The following is a 21,896-nucleotide window of genomic DNA, read 5'->3' as shown; positions in this document are numbered from 1 at the left end:
AGTTGGAAATTGACCAATTTCACTTTTTGTCTCCAATCTTCTGAAACAATCATCATGGTCCTCTTCTCCAGGCGTGTCCTGAGAAAGTGACCAGGATAATTCTATTTGGTATCTGGTTTACTTTCTGTTCTCTGTTGGCAGTGTTTCACTAGAAAGATGTCGAATTGTTGCAGCCAAAGTCTATATTGTCTTGTCCCTCATACTAATTTAGAATACCAGGAAAAAATACTCTTCACAGCTGTACTTAATGTATCTTCTTAGAAGGCTGATGACAGTCATTCACTTTAAGGCATACTTCAGCTTCATCAACTGCAACATATTATCTGCATTGTAACAAGAAATAAAAACATACATCAAAGCATACTGCACATCTCATCTAGGTATAGAACACATAAAGAAAATTACAAAAGACCCAGAGGAAAAAAAAAACTTCAGTAGTTCTTTCAAAGTGAACACACCAAATTGATTAATTAAGATTGTAGAACTTCAGTTTATAACACTCCATCTGTTGTGAAGACATTTGACTCTTGTTCTCAGAATAAGAAACTCAGATTTTTGTGTTCCCTAGCCTATGATATGTTTTTTGCTGGATGACACAAAACTATTATTTCTCAAACAAAAAAGCAACCAACCAAACAAAAAAAACCCTACTATCTCACCAAAAGAAAGATTATAAGATTAAAAATACAAGAAAGAGAAATAAATAGAAAGTCAGCAAAGAAGAAACCTCTGCTTGTATTTGCTTTAGTAATATCCTGTATTCTTGCCTGGATTGACAGCAGAAGGTTAGATGGCTTATTAATAAATGTTATCTTGATTAAATCAATAATAATTGCTTTTGTAAGGTGTGCTTCTCAAAGATCACGTTGAGCTGATTACAGGAAGGCACAGGCTTTCGTAAAGGGACATAGTAGATAAAGTTAATGTTTTCTGCTGATTGAAACAAAACATCTACTTGCTCTGTGAATGTGATGTACTCTGCTGTATGCTGTAGTGCTCAGAAACACTATCCAAATAGAATCTCATCTCTCTTCCAACATTTCTAGTAGCCTGTTTTGTGTGATTTAGTTATTTATGTTCTATGTAGCACTTATCTGCATTGGCTAATATAGGAAAATAGCATCCTAACTGACTACTGCGTTTGATATATACATATATATTTAATTTATTACTGCTGATACTATGTGGTTATGGTCTTAATATAAGACACCTGTGCCTTTCAAAAGCAGTAAAAAAAAAGGTTATAGGGTAAAATGTGAATATTCTAACATGGAATATGTCATGCATCTTGGTTTCCTTTCTAAAAAGGAAACAGAATCACCTTATTTTTCTAGAAAACAAGGGAGTTCCAAGAATGAATTTAATGCCATTAAATTAATAAATAATTTTAATGTCATATGTTGCTTTAGCAGAACTCTCAGTTCTAAGCTTTTACTGCTTTTTTGCAAAATGAAAGTACCTCATCAGGATCAGCAATGTAAGATGTACAGATACACTTTTGCATAGTATTCTTGGTGTTACAGAAATGAATTTGCAAAATGCATATGCCTGTTATCAAGTTTTTCATTAATTTACTCAAAAATAATTGTTTAACTAATTTTTAACCTAAAAATGCATGTCTGTACAATGGCACAAATAAGGTTCTGTAACTGTTTGTATTCAAGACAGTTGTGAAAATCAGGGAGGGACTGAATATTAAAATAAAAAAAAAAGTTGATAATTCACAAACAGATTTGGTTACACGTTATAAAATTGAGGCATAAAATCTAGGAGTGGATATGACTTGTGTGGCTGAGATAGCCACTTACAAGGTGTTCTTATGGCTCTCATTTCAGAAATAACATTGGGGTGGCTCGTTTAAACTCTTAGACGAGCTACTGAAAGGAAACAAACACATTTCCAGGAACTGAGAGATATTCCTTACTGGAAAGACAGACAACATTCTTTAAAAGCCACTGTTAAAGTGAAAGCCACTCTGGAAAATTTCATATGCATGGTAGGATCCTCAACTACCATTTAATATGAGAACTGATGTGTATTCAAACTTCTGAGGAATGAAACAGTTAAGTTTGAATGTGGATATTCAATTAGTTATTTCCTTGAAAATATCTTGGGGTAATACTTTTATGCAAAATCCATTATTGCATTTTTTCCTGAGAATGTGTCCCAGAATGAACTATTCCTGCTCCTTCTCTCATGACTCACAGATTCTTTCCTTGCTTATCTGGCAAGTTACATCCTTCCCAGGAGACAGAAAAATACAGTTTCCTGATACAGTAACATAGTTACAGTGTAGCACAGCTAGCTTAGAAATGTAAAATATCAGTAATATCTGTTAAATATCTGTATTTGCTTACATTGCTGTTTCTACTGTTTACTTTGAAAGGAAAATCATTACATTTGAAAGCTTATTTTTCTTTTTAGTTTAATTGTTGTCATTCAGACATTATAGTATTAAGGGCTCTGAAATACACTCTTTCTGTTCCTTGCAGTGTGTACTTGCCGTCTCAAAAGTAAAGAAGTTGTTTATAGCAGCACTAATCATAAAAATCTCTTTGCTAAGAGTTAGACTTTTAATTATATTCCCAAAATTGTCTAGTTTTAATGTTAAAATGTTAAGCTCAGATGAAATTTTTCTTTCTGTTGCTCTAGTTGATATTAAATGCATCTTGAAAAAAAATCCCAACAGAGAAGGAAGGTAGAATTTGAGTAGTGCTCAACAAAAAAAAAAGGTAACTACAAGGAGACTATTTTGGAAAGCAGAATTTTACCTCTGAATGTCAGTAATATCTCTGACAGCAATTAATTGTTTTAATACATTTCATATTACCTGTAGCACCATGACAGCAGAAGATTAACACCGGTCTTATTAGTAACTCATATTATTAGTAATATGAAGCTTGAAATACACTGTCTTTAGAAATAGTTTAGATATTTAGAAATAGTTTAGATAGAAATAGTTTAAGTTTCAGATTTTGCTTCCTGCCTAGGAAAGATAATTTTTATTTTCCAGTCATCTTCAGGCATTCTCCTTTATCAAAGAGTAAAAAGTTTAACTGAGTATTTGGAAAAATACTAACTTCACTTGGATTCCCATTAAGACAGCACAAATATTAACATAGTTCTAACACATGGGTGAATTTGGGAAGGAGCCAATGATTTGTAATTGGAAGCATTCCTCAGATGTCTTTGGAAAGTTCTCTTTGGAAGCTGTTATAAACAGATATGAAGCTCTTTCCAAACAGAACAAAGGGACACAGTTTATTGTTTCGGCTCAGAGAGGAGCCTGTACTTACCAAACAAAATTTTTCAGAATGGAACAAGTTCCTACATGATTTCAGGTTTAGCTTTGACAGAAGGAGCCACTGTGCTTAGCCTGTCCATGGCTGCCAACTCAGATCTCTGTAGTGAGTGTGTGAGAGGGATGGATGGGGAGAGAGCACAGGAGGGAAGAACCATGGCAAAACATGAATATGCGGCTGTGCCCTTGGGATAAACAAGCACCAAGCTCAGCAGCAGCTACAGCTGGCTTGTCAATGTGTGTGTGTACCATTTCTAGCAGTAGCAGGGTGAGATGGCATCTCTTGAGGATGTGATCCCTGGCAGAGCCTACAGCTTCTCAGGCTGGAGGCCAGAGCTGGGATCCCATTCCAGCAGTTGTCAAAGACAGCTCATCCTGTCAGCATGTGAATTTAGTGGGACAAATGGTTGTCACACTAGCATGTTTTAAGCAAGTCTTGCAGAATACTAAAAGGAGTGGGAGAGATTCTCAGTAACAGTGGATAATGGAGGAGAGGGAAGCCAAGGCCATTGCTGTGTTACCTTCTGGGCTTCCCCATCCCTATAAAGAAACTGACTTGCGCAAAGCTTGTTGGATCAAAATGCACTGACCTCAGTAGTCTTCTGATGCAGGCTCAGAAAGTGGGGAGACAGCAGTAATCAGCTATTTATGTTGTGTTAGTTTTCCAGTCTGCCACATCTCGTAGGGATGCTTTTGCCCTGGAAGTGGAGCACATCATGGGGCTCTGGGTGTGCCCAGTGCTGACACAGCTGGTACTGTTCTGCACCTCTACAAACTGATGCACACTCAGAAGCTGAACTTGCATTAATACTTGAGTCATTGTGACCTGCCAACAGTAACGAAATTCGGTAGACAAAATTCCTCCTTTTGGAATTGAAAAGGAGGTTTCTAATTAACTTCTGAAAATGTGGCTTTTTGTGTATATTATTTCCTAAAAATTCAGCTAACTGTTCACTTAAAGGACAGCAGTTCTTAAAATAGAGTTTGAAAACAGAATTAAAGTGGAGACCGGTGCTAGCTTTAGTTGTATTATTCTTGGCCTTCTTTAAATTTCCTGCTGATAGGAAATAATAAAATTGATTTTGATCAGCTGAATTTACAAAGACATTATGTTCAATTCCAAATTAATTCCCTGGAGGAACTGGATGTCCAGAAGATGGGCCTTTTGAGGAGAAAAAACGAAACAGCTATGAACAAAACAGGTCAACCGTAACTTGGGGGTGCATCAGAACCAGCAGTGCCAGCTGGGAGAGTTTGTCCCACTCTTCTCTGCTGTGCCCTCACGTCAAGCACTGACAGCAGTTTTGGGCACTGCAATATAAAAAGAGCATAAAACTGTTCAAGAGTATTCAAAGGAGGAGATTAAAGATGGTGAAGAGTCTAGAGAGAAAGATGTGTGAGAAGTTGTTGAGTTCACTTTGTTCGGTATGCACTGAGCTCTGCTCTGTGGCGACAGTGGCAGGGCCTGAGGGAACGGCATGGAGTTGTGTCAGGGGAGGGGCAGCTGGGGGTTAGGGAATAGGGAAAGGGTCTGCACCAGAGGGCAGTGGGCATGGAATGGGCTGCACAGGGCAGTGTTCATGTCACCAAGCTGCTGGAGTTCAAGAAGCACTTGGACAATGCTCTCAGACATTGGGTTTGGATTCTGGGTAGTCTTGTGTGAAGCCAGGAGATAGACCCAATGGTCCTTGTGGATCTCTTTCAACTCAGTTATTCTCTGATTCTCTGATTCTAATTTTTGTTATATCAGTAAAGAAATGCATCGTTTATGATAATCTGGATATGCACTGACTTGGGATTCTGGTCCAAAGCCTTTATGAAAATAAATACAGTTATTTAATCCAGACAGAAGCTGTATCAAGAAATACATTAAACTTGTTTGCTATGTCCTATATTTTGGCAAGATCTACGTGCATTGAATGCACACTGAAGCAGCATGGATGTTGGTAAAATCCTATTAGTTTCTCAACTCTCCTGGTTACATATGTTTTCAAAGTTGTACCAGCTTTCTCTGAGTTTTATCTACCTGATAAGAATTATTTTTTTGATGCTGTATTAACTTAGTAAATTCAGAAAGTGTGCTCTTTTGAATAAGCATTAAATTTCGTTGCTATTTTTCAAATTATCTTATCTTTTAATAACTATCTCAGACTATCCCATTTATAAGGAATTCTAAGTTGTCTTTGAATTTGTATATCTTCATTTTATGAACTTTCTAGAAATAAAATGAAAATGCATTTGAGGCATGTTATTCTTCAGTTGAGATAAAATAATTTTGGAATTCTTTGTGCCTATAACATCACAGATTGCATTAGTTTTCACTAACTATAATACTTGAATTTCCAGCTGAGCCTTAATCTTCAAAAAAATTGTAGATACTGAGTGTTTAGCCTTCCTATATACTGGAAACAGTTTGTATTTAAACACATGTAAGCCCAGTGAGATCATGCTCAAGGTCCCTTGTTGTACCAGGGTCCTGGGACAAATTAATGTGCAGTTATCCTATCAGTTTTACTGGAATTTCTGAACAGAGCAGTGTGGAGCCTGTTCAACACAGTGGTTGTAATCTGTGTGAAGTGCATGGAAGGAGAATGTATATTCATTATCGACTAACTGAGTTCATTCTGTCTTGGAGAACTTTTAAGTATTCTAAGTTGCAAGTGATTGGAAATCATTATTACTACATCAGCTACATGAAGTTTTAATCTGAGAATTACTTAGGTTAAATTGGATCTTAATAAGATTTTGAGGCAGTGATTCCAGAATGTATCCAACATTGTGTCGACTGGCATTTGTAGCATCAGTCTGTGGCAGGCACTCCAGGCAATGAAGATCAGACCTTCAAAGGACTGTACCTGCCTGACCCCTGCTTATATCTCCAAGTGTCAGTTTTGAGGAGATCTGAAGCTTGTTTTCTGTAGAAGATATGATGGATTTCTTAGAAATTTATTAAACCTACAAGAGAATTAGGAGCTGCTTCAAAGATAGCACTAGGAACAACAGTTATGAGGTGAAAAAAAAATTAATTCTTCGTTTAAAACATAAATGTGAGTTGATTTCCAAATGAACGTCTCTCTGGGAATGAAAGGAGCAAAGGAAACACGTACCAAATTACTGAATAAAGTCAGAAACAAAGACATAATGGAAACAAATATATTTCAAATGGTTTTTAATATCATTATCTACTGCAGCAATGTTTATTGCTGGGATGCTGACCTTGCTACTAACCTAAACATTCCACTCTAAAAGATTTAATTTTTTAACTTAAGATACATATTTCTATAGCCCTAAACAATGGAGTGGACAGGTAATGTGGGGGAATTTGATCAAGAAAAGAGACTATTGCATTAGGAGTCTCCTTCCATGTTTTTTTTTCTAGGGAGAACAAGGTCCTATAGGTCCATATGGTCCTCCAGGAGTCCCTGGCATTGGAGAGCCAGGACCCAAGGTAAGTCTCAATTATACACACATCCATTGAGGTGCTAACAATGTACAGACATTTTTGGGTGAAAGTGCTCACTTTATCAAACTCAAATTCTTTTGGTCTAAATATAAAACTTGTATGATATTGATAGGTTTGCATGTTTGCGTAGGAATGAGGCAACTGGCTTGCCTTTTGCTCAACCCTAAGTTTTCATTATGATTGTGCTGAAATATGTCAGACATGATATCATTTAAATGAGGACTGAATATGTGTGGTCAGAGTCAAGCACTAATGAGTAAACATAGTTCAAAGCATAGAAATACATCTCAATTACTGAAATATACAACCAAGTGACAGATTTGTCATACTGTGTTTTCACCAATGAACCAATATGCTTCTACACTCTGCTGTTGGCATGAGGGCTGAAATACAATCTTGGATTCCAAGTGTTAACTGAAATGTGTTTTCAAATGCTTCTAATTTATCTTATTTGTTTGTTTTATATTATTTGTTTTACTTCAAGAGATATTTGATTTCAGACCTTTCTGATGACATGTTTAAGTCATCTATATATAAAAGTTTCTCTTTTCAGAAGCATCAAACTGAACTAAAATTGAACTTTCTAATTATTTTTCACAAGGGTTCTCAGGGTTTAGAAGGTAGAATTGGACATCCAGGGCCTGCTGGAATTGGTGAGCCAGGAATAACAGTAAGTCATTGATATGTGTATTGGAAGTGAAAATAAGTAAGCCTTAATAAGTTTTAGTAAGCCTTAGTGATCAACAGCAGCTGCTGTTTCCATAGACTCCATAAACCCCTCTGCATAACCTAGAGCAACAGGAGTTTTTGGCTATGCCAGCCCAATATTGCAACAGTAATTTTGTGTGGTTTACCAGAGTAATAGAATTAAGCCATGTCCAAACGTGTTCTGGTGAAATAAAAAATTATTTGGTCCCTGTGAGCAAGATTACAGTATTCAGCTTGCAGACAGACGTGGAATTGTATGTTAATAGATGTACTCCTACTTTTCTGAGATGAGAATATATTTAAAAATAGTCTGAAATATTATTGTAAGAAGGTGAAAATTCAGGAACTGAGGTATTTTGCAACTTTTATCTGTAATGTGATTTGCATAAAGTACAAAGCTCCAAAATGATATACTTTTACTTATATTTTTAACTCCCAAGTCAGAGCAAGTTACCTTTAGCAAGCTTTTTGTAGCTGTGAGAAACAGTTCTCTTTTTCTAATAGCCTCCTTGGAAGGTATTTTCAGTTTTTAGCAAAGGATTGCACTCTTTCTTCGCTGTTAATAAGTGCTTGCTGGAGATTTTTTCTTCCTGTTGTTCAGAGTATGTAATATATTGTTCTCTTATTCCATTAAAAATCACAAAAAGATTGTTAATTAAGAAACCATGTAAATAGCTGTTAGAAGTCATTCTAATATTAGTTTTGAGTTTCCCCTACTGATAGTGAAAGACTTTTTTCCCCCACACACAAAAAAGTGGGAACATTTTAATTTAACCAACATCATCCTTAAAAACTCTTCAGTATCTTTAAAATAATAGAAGAGCTGATTTTTCTGGAAGAACAGAAATTTACTACAATAAAAAAGTAATTAGTATTTATTTAAAACAAAATTGACGTTCTCTGAGTATGTATGTTAAGCCAGTCATTTTGCATGGAAAAAAAATGTGTTCAAATTAGTGACTGACATCATTTCAGGTACACAAAATTATAGGAAATAAATTTTACAGCAGTAAATATCATTACTGTAATTTATTCCAGAGTTACACTTGGGTTTTAAAGATACCATCTTTAAACATTAATTATGTTCAGGGCATTTCAGCATTAGCTTCTAATCGAAATCCTCCAATTATGGTTTATTACAATTTGTTTTAATCACTTGAACTCAGCCAGCTGTTGTGGAGCTGTTGCTAGCTGTCTGTGTTGTAAGAGTTGCTAGGAGCTATATTAGCAGTTAGAGAAAAAGTCAGTAAGAAATGAAATGCTGATGTCATCTAATTCTTTTTCTTTTCTTACAGGGACCACGTGGCCCTGTTGGTCTGCCAGGTGAGAAAGGTGAACAAGGAGAAGGTATTCAAGGCCAAAAGGTAGTTTTATGGAATTTATTTCTTTTTAAACAAGGTGGAACAAATCTGCTGTAAAGTCTAAGCTATTTAAGAGAATTGATTTTCCATCTCAGTCTTCTGAATCACCGTGCTCTCTGAATATCCCTCCTAGTTCAAAACTATCAAGATAATTACAAAAGATCTGTACTGTTCCTCTCAAGAAGTCAGTGCTTGTCTTATTTATGTGTTCAATAAGATATCATATTTTTGTTACCATTGTCTTCTGAAAGATTATCTATGTTCTCTATTGGAAGAAAATATTCAAGAATTGTTTTCTTTCTGTCATACCATTTTCAGAAACTAAAAAATGGGTTATATGAGTCTCTGTGGACAGTTACCTCATTAATGGCACTTGATAATACATGTAAACATTCTTTTTTTAAAAATAAATAGAAACAAGCAAAGACTTATGGTAAAATTGTGACCAGGCTTCTCATCAGAATCCTTGAGTGACTTCTAGATTCTCTAGAGCCTTGAACTACTAAATAAAGCAGATTTTTCTTCCTTTCATGGAAACAATGTTAGCCATTTCCTTGCACTGGAAGGTTCTGAGCCACTCTATTTACTGATAAAATGAACTTATTTTCGCATTCTCAAAATGTGCCTCTCCATTTCCCAGAGTTTAGTTTACTCCTTTTGAAGCTCTGTTCAACAACACAATGAATGTAGATGGAATTATGAACTATAATTGAATTGCTTTTCTGTAAAACTAGTAATTCCATTGACTGTTTTTCTTGTTTGTTTGCAAAGGAAAACTTTTTTTCTCATTATCCACATTGTGCTGTCAGTTTGTCTTGGATGTTCTTTATAAATTCCTTAGTACAGTTCCAAACTTTCTCATATTTCTAGGGTGAAAAAGGCTCTGAAGGCAAAGTTGGTCCAAAGGGACTGCCAGGTCAATCAATAAAAGGTAACAAGGTGAGGGACTGAATATTTTCCTAATCATATTTAAAGTTAGTTATATATATATTAAATTAAAAGATGAATTATTTACAGAACTTCACAAAAGTTGTGTGAATCTTAAGAATCTGAGTGAATCCTTGAATCTCAGGAACTACTTTATACATTCAATGCAGCTTCGTAGACTGTGCTTATCAGTATCAATAAATGAGTCTCATAATGTTAACTGCAAGTACCAAGCACTGTATTCTGTGCAGTACGGAGTATGAGGGAAGAAATAGACTTTTTTTGTTCCGCATAAATTTATTTCCAAAATGTTGTATAAAATGTCATTTGAATATTTAAAAAATATTGAACACGCTTTTGGTCGTATAGTCTAATGGACCTGAGACAGATAAAGAAACACTCTGGCTTCTGAAATGTGTTAGCTTTTTGGTTCTCAGGATCACAAAAATGCAGTGATGGCCAGGGTAGCAAGTATTTGGAACAATTTCAGTAATTAAGATCTTCTGGTGTAAATGAAATGAATTATTGTTTTCTAGGGACTGGGGTCACACATCCTGGATATCTTTGTGCATGTGCCTCTCCCAGTACCCATACCCTCCCAATACCTCCCCACCATAATTCCTCCGTTCTCTCCTTAAGTGCTATAGAAAACCTGTGTGATACCACTTGACAAAGATTTTTCCAAAATATTCTCTAACTGTCTTCTTCATGGTCACAAGCTTTTCTTCTGAGTGTTGTGCAAGAAGCTGTATATTTCAATGCAAGATAATCCTTCAAGTTAATCTGTGTGCAAATATAAGCTACTGATTCTTCTAGCCTTCACTGTCTATTATAAATGAGATAGTGTTTGAAGGAATGAAGAAATTTCATTAAATCAATTGCCCTAAGCAGATTTTAAGGTATTGTGGCAGGGGGTTGGAACTGGATGATTCTTGGGATCCCTTCCAACCCAAGCCATTCTATGATTCTACTCAGAATTCTTATTTCTCTCAAAAAGAAGCAGCGCAATTCAAAATAATTTAGCTTGAGGCACTACTACTCTGTGATTAATTTAAGCATGTTAATCAGCTAACATGGTTTATTGCAATTTAGCACTCTGGAATCCTTTTTGTATAGGGCGAACAAGGCCAGGTAGGACCACAGGGCCCACCAGGACCACCAGGATTCGGTAATCCAGGAAGCCAGGTAAGTTTGAATGAGGGACAGACAGACACTGAGCTGCAAATATGCCAGAGACAGCTAGCATGAGCTGAATCATGTATTTGTCTGTTTCATTCTTAAGTCAGAGGAAACCCATGAACAGCCTAGATATATATTGTATGATCTGTCCTGCATTTCATCCAGGCTTTTCATAGAGACCCAGCCACGACTGAACACAGAGCTGCCCCTGAAGTCCACTGGTTCTGAATTTCAAGCTCTGTTGAAACTTGAACACAGCCTTGAATAGGTGGATGCAGAATAACAGAAATGTCCAAAGATATTTTGCTTTGTGTTTTTGGTTTTTGTTTTGTTTTTAGAAAAGTTGATTAAAGTTCATGCTTACCACATACTGTACCAGTGAATCAGATCTTACATGCAGATACTGAGATGCTTCCCATTTGCTTTCTCCCTAAAGAGTAACTGTGATCATTACACTTGGGTGAGGCTGTAAAATCCACAGAAAAATGACAGTGATGAAATAATATAATTGTAAGCTGATAGACTCATGGTTAATTTCAAATATAGAAGAAAATAATGCATTTTTGTTTTATAGGGTATGCAAGGTCCAAAAGGAAATCCTGGGCCAAAAGGATCTAAAGGTTTTGGTTTTCAGGGTCCAAAGGTAATAATTAATACATTATTTTAAAAAATATCTTTCACTAGCAAGAAGCAACAAGCAGTGTATCTGTGCCAGATTTTCAAGATTGCGCTTCGTGAGGTGAAAAAGTTCACTGGAGAACTGTTCATTGAAAATAGCAATTCACTTTTGAATCTTTGAGGGAAAAACACTCATGTTTTCTAAGTGGAACATGAGACTTCTGCTTTTTGAATATGGATTTTATGTTCTAGGTGAACACAAATTTATAAACAAAGTGTCTTTCAGACATGTTTCTATCAAATGAATTTAATTCCTCATACATATTACATTTATATAATTTTAGTAAGTTACTTAGCTGTAAACCAGTTACAGTTTGGAGACTCATTAGGCTTGTCTATCCTTCAGCCTTCCACGGTGACCATGAGAGAGAACCAAAACCAAAGGTAGAAACACTGAGAGAAAAGAACTTAAATATAGTAGGCAACCGTGCACCATACGAGAAAATAGGGTAAAGAATTACTGCTTCCAAAGTCCAAGCCTCTAGCAATATCTAGTATCAGGTAAGAGCTGCGTGAGAGAAAAAAGGGAATTTGGCAAAATATTCAGGAGAGCTAATGGAATGAACTGATAAATTATGAAGTGGATGTATGCTTCTTAATCACCTTGATTTACAAAAGAATCAGTTGTCACTCCAGCAAAAGCAGCAAGTACAGTCATGTTCATTTGGACGTTACTGTGGCACATAAGTAGCAGTCACAGCAACAATGTTTAATAGTAATGTAGGGAAAAATAGGTAGTTCTGAAACATTATATATGAAAACATTTCTTTACTGTGAAAACCAATCTGAAAAACATAACTGGAAAATTAAATTCCTATTTCTTTAGAAATAACTAGTTTTATACTACTGGAAAGAATCACAAGGGCAAAACTTTCTCTTAAACAGAAGTTCTGATTTTTCTTTATATGGAATTATCTTTCTTTCAGTGAAAGCAGAGTCTTTGATATATGAATATAAAATAGAAAATACAGTGCACTTAAATGAATTAGAACAAGAAGAAGGAAGTTGGAATTATTTACTTAGACTTTTTCCACAGTGCATGGCTGAATAAAATAGGTGCAGTCCTACAAGTTACTGGAGTTTTGACAGAAAAGAATATTTCAGTCAAAAATGACTGAAAATTTGACCATTTCTATGTGTAAACAACTTATTTAAGTAATACAAACAGAAGTGTTTTTTGTTATTAGGGTGAACAGGGTGAACGTGGACAAAAAGGAGAACCAGGACTCCCAGCAGTTGGAGAACGAGGGTTAAAAGTGAGCCTGTTTTCAACTGTTTCTTACAGTGAATTCTGTTTTTTTTCCCATGTTACTGATAAATAAAGTAGAAGATTTTGTTTCTGTTAATTAACTAAAATCAAATCAAATCTATGAGATCTAGATATTCCTGTCATTTCAAATTTTTACCCTTTAGAATCAAAATGTCCTTCTAAGGCTCCCATGCTCCTAACACCATTACTGCAGCCATAACAGAAAGAGCTTGTTCCCATCTTCTCTAAGCTAGTGAGATACCTCTATGGCCTGTTAGAAATGCTGCCACTACCTCTATTCCTCCACAGTGATTGGAAACAATTTGGTCTTATCTGATGGCAGTGCTCACACTGCTTTCATGTTTGAAAAGATGGTAAGCGCTTACGGCTTTGACTTCAACTGCCATTACAAAAGCTGTGTACAAGAACCTTGCCATTTCAAATAGGAATTCCCCCAAAATTGGGTGAAGTGTCATGGGTATTTTGAGTTTGGTGATTTTTTTCATGGAAGAAGCACTGGGCAGGACTGGTTCCTATAGATATTTTCAACTCCTTGTTGCAAGGTCTGTCTTAGAAGCAATGCCTAGACCAGTTTATACAACAAGCGAGGCAGTCTTCAATTCCCACTTTCATTTATGGAACAAACCAGTCTGTGAGCATCATCCAACTCATGAAGTGCAATATATTCAGATAAACCAAAGATTATAATACAAATTCACAAGAAAAATGATTAGTTTACACAGGCATTTTAGACTGAGCAATCCTTAAATCCATAGTGTTTGACTTTGCAAGAAAATTGCTTTTTTATTATGTTAGCATTGTACACAGAATAACAATCAAATTTCATCCATGTTTTTACTTGCTGAATAAATGTAAATTTATTTAACACAAAACCAAGACTTAAGATGTAGGCTTTAAGAGAACTTCAGAATACCTATCTTTTTGGATCTATAGAATATTTAACTTATTGGGAATAACAACCTTTACCTGAGTAAAAATATTGTATCTAATGAGTTAACATTCTAACACACTGTTAGAACCATTTTACAGAATGAAATAATTTATTGATGTATGCAGATACTATTATTTATTCTTCTCTAAGGGAGATACAGGTCAACCAGGAGTCCCAGGAGAGAAAGGAATTCAGGGAATCCCTGGGGATCCAGGCAAAAGGGTAAGAAAATGTGTTTTCCTGCATATAAAAGCCTTAGATGAAAGAAGACCAAACTCAGCCTTTAATACTTTTCAGATATTTAATAACGAGCAGTTCATCCTGGGGGATAGCATGTGCCAATAGATTTGTGTAGTACAGGAGGGTGATAGTTGAGATGTTTCCAGCAAATTTTGTTTACAGTGACTGTCATCTGAATATGCGGCAGTTTCAGCAGTCCTGCCTTTTATGGGCTGTTGACTTCCACTAATTTTCACAGTCTTCACAACAGATAATGTCTTCTGTCTAAAAGTTTGTTCAGATTTTTCCTGACACAAAGAAATCAGGCTAAATTGATGTAGCCTGCAATATCTAGAAGAATTGTGAGCTGTGGCTGAAGTCTTCCAGCACGGTATCTAAACTGCCACAAAGATCCAAAATCAAAGCTCCTTGTTTCCAAGGGAAATTCTGAGACTTTAAGAAAATCTCAGGCATGTTACAAGAAAGGTTAATAAATTCAGTATGGTGGAAAAAAGTTTAGAGGGCAGCAAATCAAAGTGACCAATACAGTCAATTTAGAGCAAGGAGGAGGGTTTTAATTTTGCTTCATCGAAAGAGAGTAAGGTGCTGAGTGAGCAAAACTCATTGCTTTGGCTAGTTGTTGAATGGCTGCTGACAATCCAGGGGCCTTCAAAGTCTGCTGCTGTGCAGCTTTATACAAGGGTAGCACCTCACTAACATACTGAACTGATGAACTGAATGTGACTCTGGGGAGACCTCACTGTGACCTTCCAATATTTGAAGGGAGTGTATAAACAGGAGAGGGTACGACTGTTTACAAGGGTGGATAGTGGTTTTCCCCCTTGTCCTGTCTTAACTAAGATAAGGCAGGTTTAGGTCAGATATTAGGAGGAAGTTTTTCACACAGAGGGTGGTGATGCACTGGAACAGGTTAACAGGTTGCCCAAGTAGGTTGTGGGTGCCTCACAAGACCAGGCTGGATGTGGCTCTGGGCAGCCTGGTCTAGTGGTTGGTGACCCTGCACATAGCAGGCCTTTTCAATCCAGGCCATTCTATGATTCTATTATTCAGTGTAATATTTTTTAACTATAAATCTTTAATCAGAAAGTGTCCGAATAGCTGTAGTTAACACCTATTAAGGATGCACCTTCATGTTTTTTCAGCTGCAAGGGCAGTGCAAATACCAACATTCCACTATGGAAAGATATGTGGCATTTGTGTTGTTACTTTGGAAAAAAAAATGAATAGAAATCACCTACTATTAAAGTTCTTTGAAATGAAGCTCTTGGTGTATCAGGAAGATACAACTGAATTGAGACTAAAGGTTGAGTTAAAGTTACATTTAGCTTTTATACTTGACGATGCTGAATTTTTCTTTCACATTCATTATTCCCATGATCATCTTGATATAATCACCTTCATTGTCGTAATTCATTATAACTTAAAATGTTAGCACTGAGCAACTAACTTGTGTACTCAGGACAATGCAAAGAACAGTTTGATGTCTGCTATGAACAGTGGGCACAGAGATGTTCTGGCAGTTTTATGCCAGTGGAAAGTTGTCTTGCAGAAACGGGACCTCAGGGATGCTAAACAACGGCAGACTCTGAACTACCACGTCCATCAAGACCTCAAATCAAAGATGAATGCTTAAACTTCATTTGAATCTAATTTTCATTTTCTGAATTACCTGCAGTTGTTCCAGTACACTAATTCAGTTGATATTCAAAACTTTCCTATATAATTTTCCTAAATCTAATGTAATATGTGGAACCTAAGCCATTTTATGACTGTCTCAGCATGCTGATATGGAAAGAGAAAGAACTAAGGTAAATGATGTGACTATTTAGATGTCTAAATATGAAATTAAAAGATTGGAAAGATTATGAGTAAACAAATGTTTTTATCCCTTATCTAGTTAAATTTAAGATATTTGGAGCAGATTCTAAAAACTGAATGGGATTTCAGATTGAATGAAGCATCTAAATTTCTAATTATGGGCATCATTCAGCTGTGAATGAAATTTTGCTTTAATTTAAACCAAAGCTTTGCTTTCTTCAGGGTGACCCAGGAGAAAAAGGATCCCATGGAGAGAATGGTCTTAAAGGAGAAAAAGGCATATCTGGAGCAAAAGTAAGCTTCTTTCAGAGCAACCCTTCACTTTGTATTTCATACAAAAATTCATAGGATATATTTAACATATAAATTTATCAAGTGTACCTTGCTTTAAAAAGCCAAAACAATCCTATTGTTTGTTCTGTTTCTACTAAATGACGTAAGAGTCCTGAGAAGAGAAAGAACAGGAAAATGTAATTATAAACTTTATAGTTATGCTTGAGCACTGGGAGGCTGAATTAAAATTGCCAAAGTAATTCTAATAATAAACATTTTGCAAATTTTGTCTTGGAAACATTAGCTTTCTATCAGAGTATTTTGTGTGCATTAAGTATAATGGTAAGTAAATCGAAAAAATACCAGCATTCTGGTTATTATTCTGGCTTAGTATGCCAGACACAAAAAATTAATTACTATTTTAAAAAAACTAAATATGAAGTTAAACCAATAGTCATTTAAAACTTGAAAATTGGACCACCTTCCATGAGAGCTGTAAGTTGATTTATGTTTTTTTCCCAAATATTGTCAATTTTTATGTAAAGTTTTATAGATGTTTTTATAACATAAAGTTTTGAAAATATTTTTAAAAAATTGTTACTTGTGGAGAAAATTATACTGTTTAAATGAGAATTATGCTATTTTATAATAGGGTGAACCAGGAGAGAGAGGGCCACCTGGTGTTGCTGGATCATCTGTTCGGGGGCCCCCTGGACCAAAGGTGATTATCTAGTATGCATCTGCTGGGGACCAGCGACTGGGTATTTTTTAGTGCACATTTCTGTCAAAGGTGAAGGAACGTAAATTAAAGAAGTTAAAATTTCTTTTTTGTAGTAATAATGCTGAGTGCATTTTAGAGGTCAAGAGTACTGAGAAGCACCAAAAAGTAACATAGTGTTTTGTGGCCATTTAACATGGTATTGGGCTTAGTGGGTGTTATTGCTTCTTAAAGCCATTTATAAAAAACAAAAGTATTGGTCCCTACTTTTAAATTAATCACTTTCATCTCCTCTTATTTCTCATTTTCTTAAGCATTTTTTTCTTGGAAAGTCTAAAGATTTCTTGAATACAGCAGTGAGCCCCTGCAGGAAGGTGTCTTTGTGTACTTCCACTAGTTATATGCTGAACTAGAAGACTTTTTGGAAGTGAATGTTTCTGTGTGTATCTTTGCATGTCATTTTCAAGAGAATAACTGGACTGTGTGCAGTGCTTTAAATGAAAGACTATATACCAGATAACTAGAGCTATATCCCCTTCATTTTATCTACAGAAAAAATGTACTTGAATTGGATGGGACTTGTCCTTCTGAGGAAAATATGCTGATTTATCAACAGTAAAACTAACTTTGAAGGTTTTGAAAACATTTGAATATTCATAAATTCTCATTTTTATTTCATAAATAAAATAGTGGCTGTTTTTATAATAATAAGTTCAGCATTAATTGATGTTCTTCAGCTCTGGTATAGTAATCACAAATTCAGTGACTCTGAAGACATTTCATCCCCAGTTTTCTTCTCCCTTCAGTATATTGCATTTTGCATATTTTGCATATTGCATATATTATAATATGCATTATATGCATTATATGCATTATAATGCATATAATATGCATTGCATAATGCAGTATATTGCATTGTATATCCCTTCATATATTTGCACCTACACACATGCACACGTAGGTATTGTATATTCAGTGTACTTAACAGCCTGGCAACAGGACATCACAGAGGGCTAGGTTGTGGTTTGAGCTGGTTTGTGTACAGATGAGGTAGGAAAGACAGAACAAGATCAAGGTACAGCTGTAGTAAAAATGCAACTACTGAGAAGAAAGAAAGGAGTGTGAGTGCTCATAGCTCTTATTTTAGATTAAAGTCATAATAATTTGCAGAACTTTATGTAAAAGAAAATATAAGTGACATGTTGTAACACCTGTCAGCCTTCTGGACATAGTGCCATTTTCTTCATTAGTGTGATATTTTTTAATAGACCAGTAAGTCATTTGCATGACAGTCTAGCTGAAAACAATAACTTTGTAGATTTTACTGCCCTTTCCACTCTAATTTGATCAGTTTGGTACAGTTCATTGCACCTTCATAGCAGAAGAGCCACAGTAAAAATTCACTGGAGCCTGTAGGAGTTTTCAGACTTTACTAGATTTTATATCAGGCTTTTATGTGCAGAAACTAGTGCATCAGTATAAGTAGTTTGAGTATTTATAAAGTGCAAGTTGGTTTTTAGAATATATAAAAATCTTTGCCGATTTAGTTCCATAATAATTTTTTTGTTTAAACAAAATTCTCTTATGTTTCTGCCAACTGCTCAAAAATATAACAGACTGTACAGGTCTGTATTCTCTCTTCATCGTGGAAAATACAATGTTTTGCTAGCATTCATGTTCTTGGAATATCCTGGTATCTGAAGTAGTGAAGCCAGGCATAAATTTATTAGGTGAGGGAAATGGCATACTTTGCAGTCCCAGGAGTTGTCATGGTCTGAGGTCTTCTTAGTATATCTCTAAATATTTAATGTAATAGTAGATCTACATCTAACTCCTGAACAGCTGTGGTTGTGTATTTGGAAATTTATTTGTTCTGAGCTACACCCACGTTTGGGGATTAGATGTTCATTTCCCTAGACAGCCATTATGCTGTTACTAATATGGAGACAGTAACATTAGATAGCAGTTTTTACTTCAGATTCCTTTCTCATGGTTGCAGTTACTACATGGTTTTGGCAGAACCTTTGATCTGCATTCCCCAGTGAATGTCCTGAAACACTGACTTTCTCAGTACTTTTAAAAAATAGCAAAAGTTTCACTGGAAACTGAATTTTTCTTTTCATGATGCTTAAAGTAAAGTAAAAAATCTGTTGCCATAAATTGAACATCAGACAAAGTCCAAGAGTTAGCATGAGAAAAGTGAAATCTAAGCCTCTTTGCTTTCCAGGAAAGTCACTGGCAGGGCTAAAATTACCCTGGGTAATATCTGAAGAAAAACTCAAGTTTCTTCCTGGGTCTTCATAAAATTCAGCCTGTGGAGTTTGCAACTTTGAAATGCTGTGCCATATGCAATTGCATCTTTAGCCTTTCTAAATATACCCTGTCTTTGCAATCACTTTTAATTTCTTTGCTATCCACTGTGCTCTGGCAGGAACAAGGTTACATCAGCCTTACACCAGCCTGTGCTAGCTTGTGGTAGTAGTAACTTCCTGTTGAAGTACTGATTTCATACTACCTAGCTCAGCAATTGTTGTGTCAGTGTCATAAGGAATGGAATACTTGTTCTTTTCTGTAAAACCTCAAATATTAATAATGAAAATAATGAAAATGTCCTTGGTTTTATTTCTTTTTAAATAGGGAGATCCAGGACGTACTGGGCCACCAGGAGAGGATGGACGTCCTGGAGATTCAAAACCGGGTCCACAGGTAGGAATTTTGAGACAAAGTTGGAAAGCAAATCTGAGACATGTGCAAAGCTCCTGTGAAAGTGCAGAAACTGCCTGAGCAACATTTTTATGTCCGGTGATGTCTACAACAGTGAAAGCTATGGGCACATTTATGTCTATATTCCTTTCTCTTTTCATTTATTTTTAGGAGCAACAGAGTAACTGTCTCTACAGTACTCCTTCAGGAAATAACTTTAAAACAAGTAGTGTCAGTGAATTAATTCAGTATGTCATCCGTGACAACGTCACCTGCCTTGTTGCAAGTACACTGACTCACCGTGAGTCACTGGGGTTGTATTATCCAGATACCACAAAATTGTGCTGTGAGAAGCAGTAATCATAGACATGCTATATTGTAGCCATCTCTATTGTATTTCTGATGCAGACTTTAAAAGTAAAACACACAAACAACTGCATAATTTGGGCTAAAGAGCTGTCTCTTATAGCAGATTTGGCAGTAGATTTATGATTTATGTTATGTTACTAATGGCAAATCTAACTACCTGACAGAACCCCAGTTGTTAAAGAAGAGATTGTGTTAATGTGTGTTTGGTGTTTACAGTGGTTTGCTAAAATTAAATGAAAATCTGTTTGGCAGGTTTTTTACTATTGAAAATAAAAATAGAGATGAACTCATATTTTATTATTTTAATTGAGGCCCTGGGATGTGTCCAAAGATGGGTAGTGAAGGTATTGAAGGGTCTGGAACACAAGTCTTACATGGAGCAACTGAGGGCAGTGGGATTGTATGGGGAAGAGGAGGCTCAGGGAAAAACTTAATTACTCTCCAACAGCTTACTGGAAGGAGGTTGAAGCAAGGTGAGAGTTGATCTCTTCTCCAAGGTGGTAGGATGAGGGGTAGTGGCCTTAAGTTGTGCCAGTGGAGGATCAAATTGGATATTAGGAAAAATTTATTCTCAGAAAGACTGGTGAGGCATTGGAACAGGCTGCCCAGGGAAGTGGTGGAATCATCATCCCCAGAGGCATTCAAGAAGTATGTAAATTTGGCACTGAGGGACATGTGGTTTAGCTGATGGTTTAGCAGGCATGGTAGTGATAAGTTGTCAGTTGGACTAGATGATGGTCTTAGTGGTCTTTTCCAAACTTAATGATTGTAAGTTTCTATGATTCTATGAACTAACCTTCCATCAATCTACAGTAGAGTCCATTTTCCTTTCTTGGCACTCTAGTACTGTGTGAGGGGATGTGCAGTGTCCCCTGTGTGGCTGTATGCGTGCCATGCTTAGATGTGGGGTGAATGTGTGACTTACAAGTATTAACAAGGAATTCCAATTGTTTTGGCAGTCACATAGGAACAACTTTAGTGCAAACTGCCAATGTACCTTGAGAGATACTTTATAGTTTTAAGTTTTATTTTGTGATAAATGAGAATAAAGAACTGGCCTTAATGAACATGGAGAAGACTGAGGTACTGAGGTACTCAAGTTTTTTGCCTTGTTGGCAGTCAGGCCTTCCACATTTATCATGTACCTGAACCTCCAGGTGGGGGCTAGGGGAACAAAATCCTTTCTACTTTAAGAGAAGAGCAAGACAGAGCCCACTCTATGAGACAACATGTGCAAGTCTATGGAGTCAGATGACATGCATCCCAGGGTCCTGAAGAAACTGGCTGATGTGAACCATTCTCCATCATATTTAAAAAATCATGGCTGTCTGGTAAAATCCCTGGTGACTGGAAAAAGAGAATCATCACTTCAATTCTAGAGAAAGAGAGAAAGGAAGAGTTGACAAACGGCAGGCCAGTAAGCCTCATGTCTGTGCCTGGGAAGATAATAGAGCAGATATGTTAAGGCACGTGCAAGAAGAGGAGGTGATGTGAGATAGCCAGCATGGCTTCATTAAGGGTAGATCACACCTGACCAATCTGTTGGCCTTCCTACAATGGAGTGACTGCTTCTGGGAACAATGGAAGGGTGACTAATGACATCTACATCTACTTTGACACAATCCCATGTGACACTGCTATCTCTAAATTGGAGAGAGATGAATTTAAAGGGTGGATAATTCAGTGGATAAAGAATTGGTTGAATGGTCACAGCCAAAGCATTCTCACAAATGACTCTAAGTCCTGGTGGAGGCCTTTAAGTGTGTTACATTACAGTGATCTGGTTACATGCACAGTGCCTGATTTATTACTTTGTATTTAGGGTACCCCAGGACCACCTGGACTACCTGGACCCCGTGGAGAAAAAGGTGAAGGCCACAAAGGTGAAGCTGTAAGTATAAGTTTAATTCTTTACTGTTTATTGCTTATAATTACATTCTGTACTTAGTGTTATACA

At 36.2% G+C, this 21,896-nt stretch overlaps 1 protein-coding gene across 2 annotated transcripts in view; it reads left to right on the top strand.

Annotated features, from left to right (window-relative positions):
• The window catches only part of COL28A1 (collagen type XXVIII alpha 1 chain), a 63,263-nt gene that overhangs the window by 18,259 nt on the left and 23,108 nt on the right, over positions 1-21,896 (top strand). For both annotated transcript variants that reach the window (XM_052693196.1, XM_052693195.1), the window contains exons 12-23: positions 6,681-6,749; positions 7,366-7,434; positions 8,768-8,836; positions 9,704-9,772; positions 10,877-10,945; positions 11,514-11,582; positions 12,805-12,873; positions 13,969-14,040; positions 16,099-16,170; positions 16,802-16,870; positions 19,505-19,573; positions 21,762-21,830. In XM_052693196.1, coding sequence (XP_052549156.1) covers positions 6,681-6,749; positions 7,366-7,434; positions 8,768-8,836; positions 9,704-9,772; positions 10,877-10,945; positions 11,514-11,582; positions 12,805-12,873; positions 13,969-14,040; positions 16,099-16,170; positions 16,802-16,870; positions 19,505-19,573; positions 21,762-21,830 — 834 coding nt within the window. The remainder of the gene's footprint in view (positions 1-6,680; positions 6,750-7,365; positions 7,435-8,767; positions 8,837-9,703; positions 9,773-10,876; positions 10,946-11,513; positions 11,583-12,804; positions 12,874-13,968; positions 14,041-16,098; positions 16,171-16,801; positions 16,871-19,504; positions 19,574-21,761; positions 21,831-21,896) is intronic.

This window comes from Tympanuchus pallidicinctus, unplaced genomic scaffold (assembly GCF_026119805.1).
Source record: "Tympanuchus pallidicinctus isolate F22 unplaced genomic scaffold, pur_lepc_1.0 scaffold3, whole genome shotgun sequence".
Classification (NCBI taxonomy): domain Eukaryota; kingdom Metazoa; phylum Chordata; class Aves; order Galliformes; family Phasianidae; genus Tympanuchus; species Tympanuchus pallidicinctus.
This window is presented reverse-complemented; position numbering and strand designations above follow the sequence as displayed.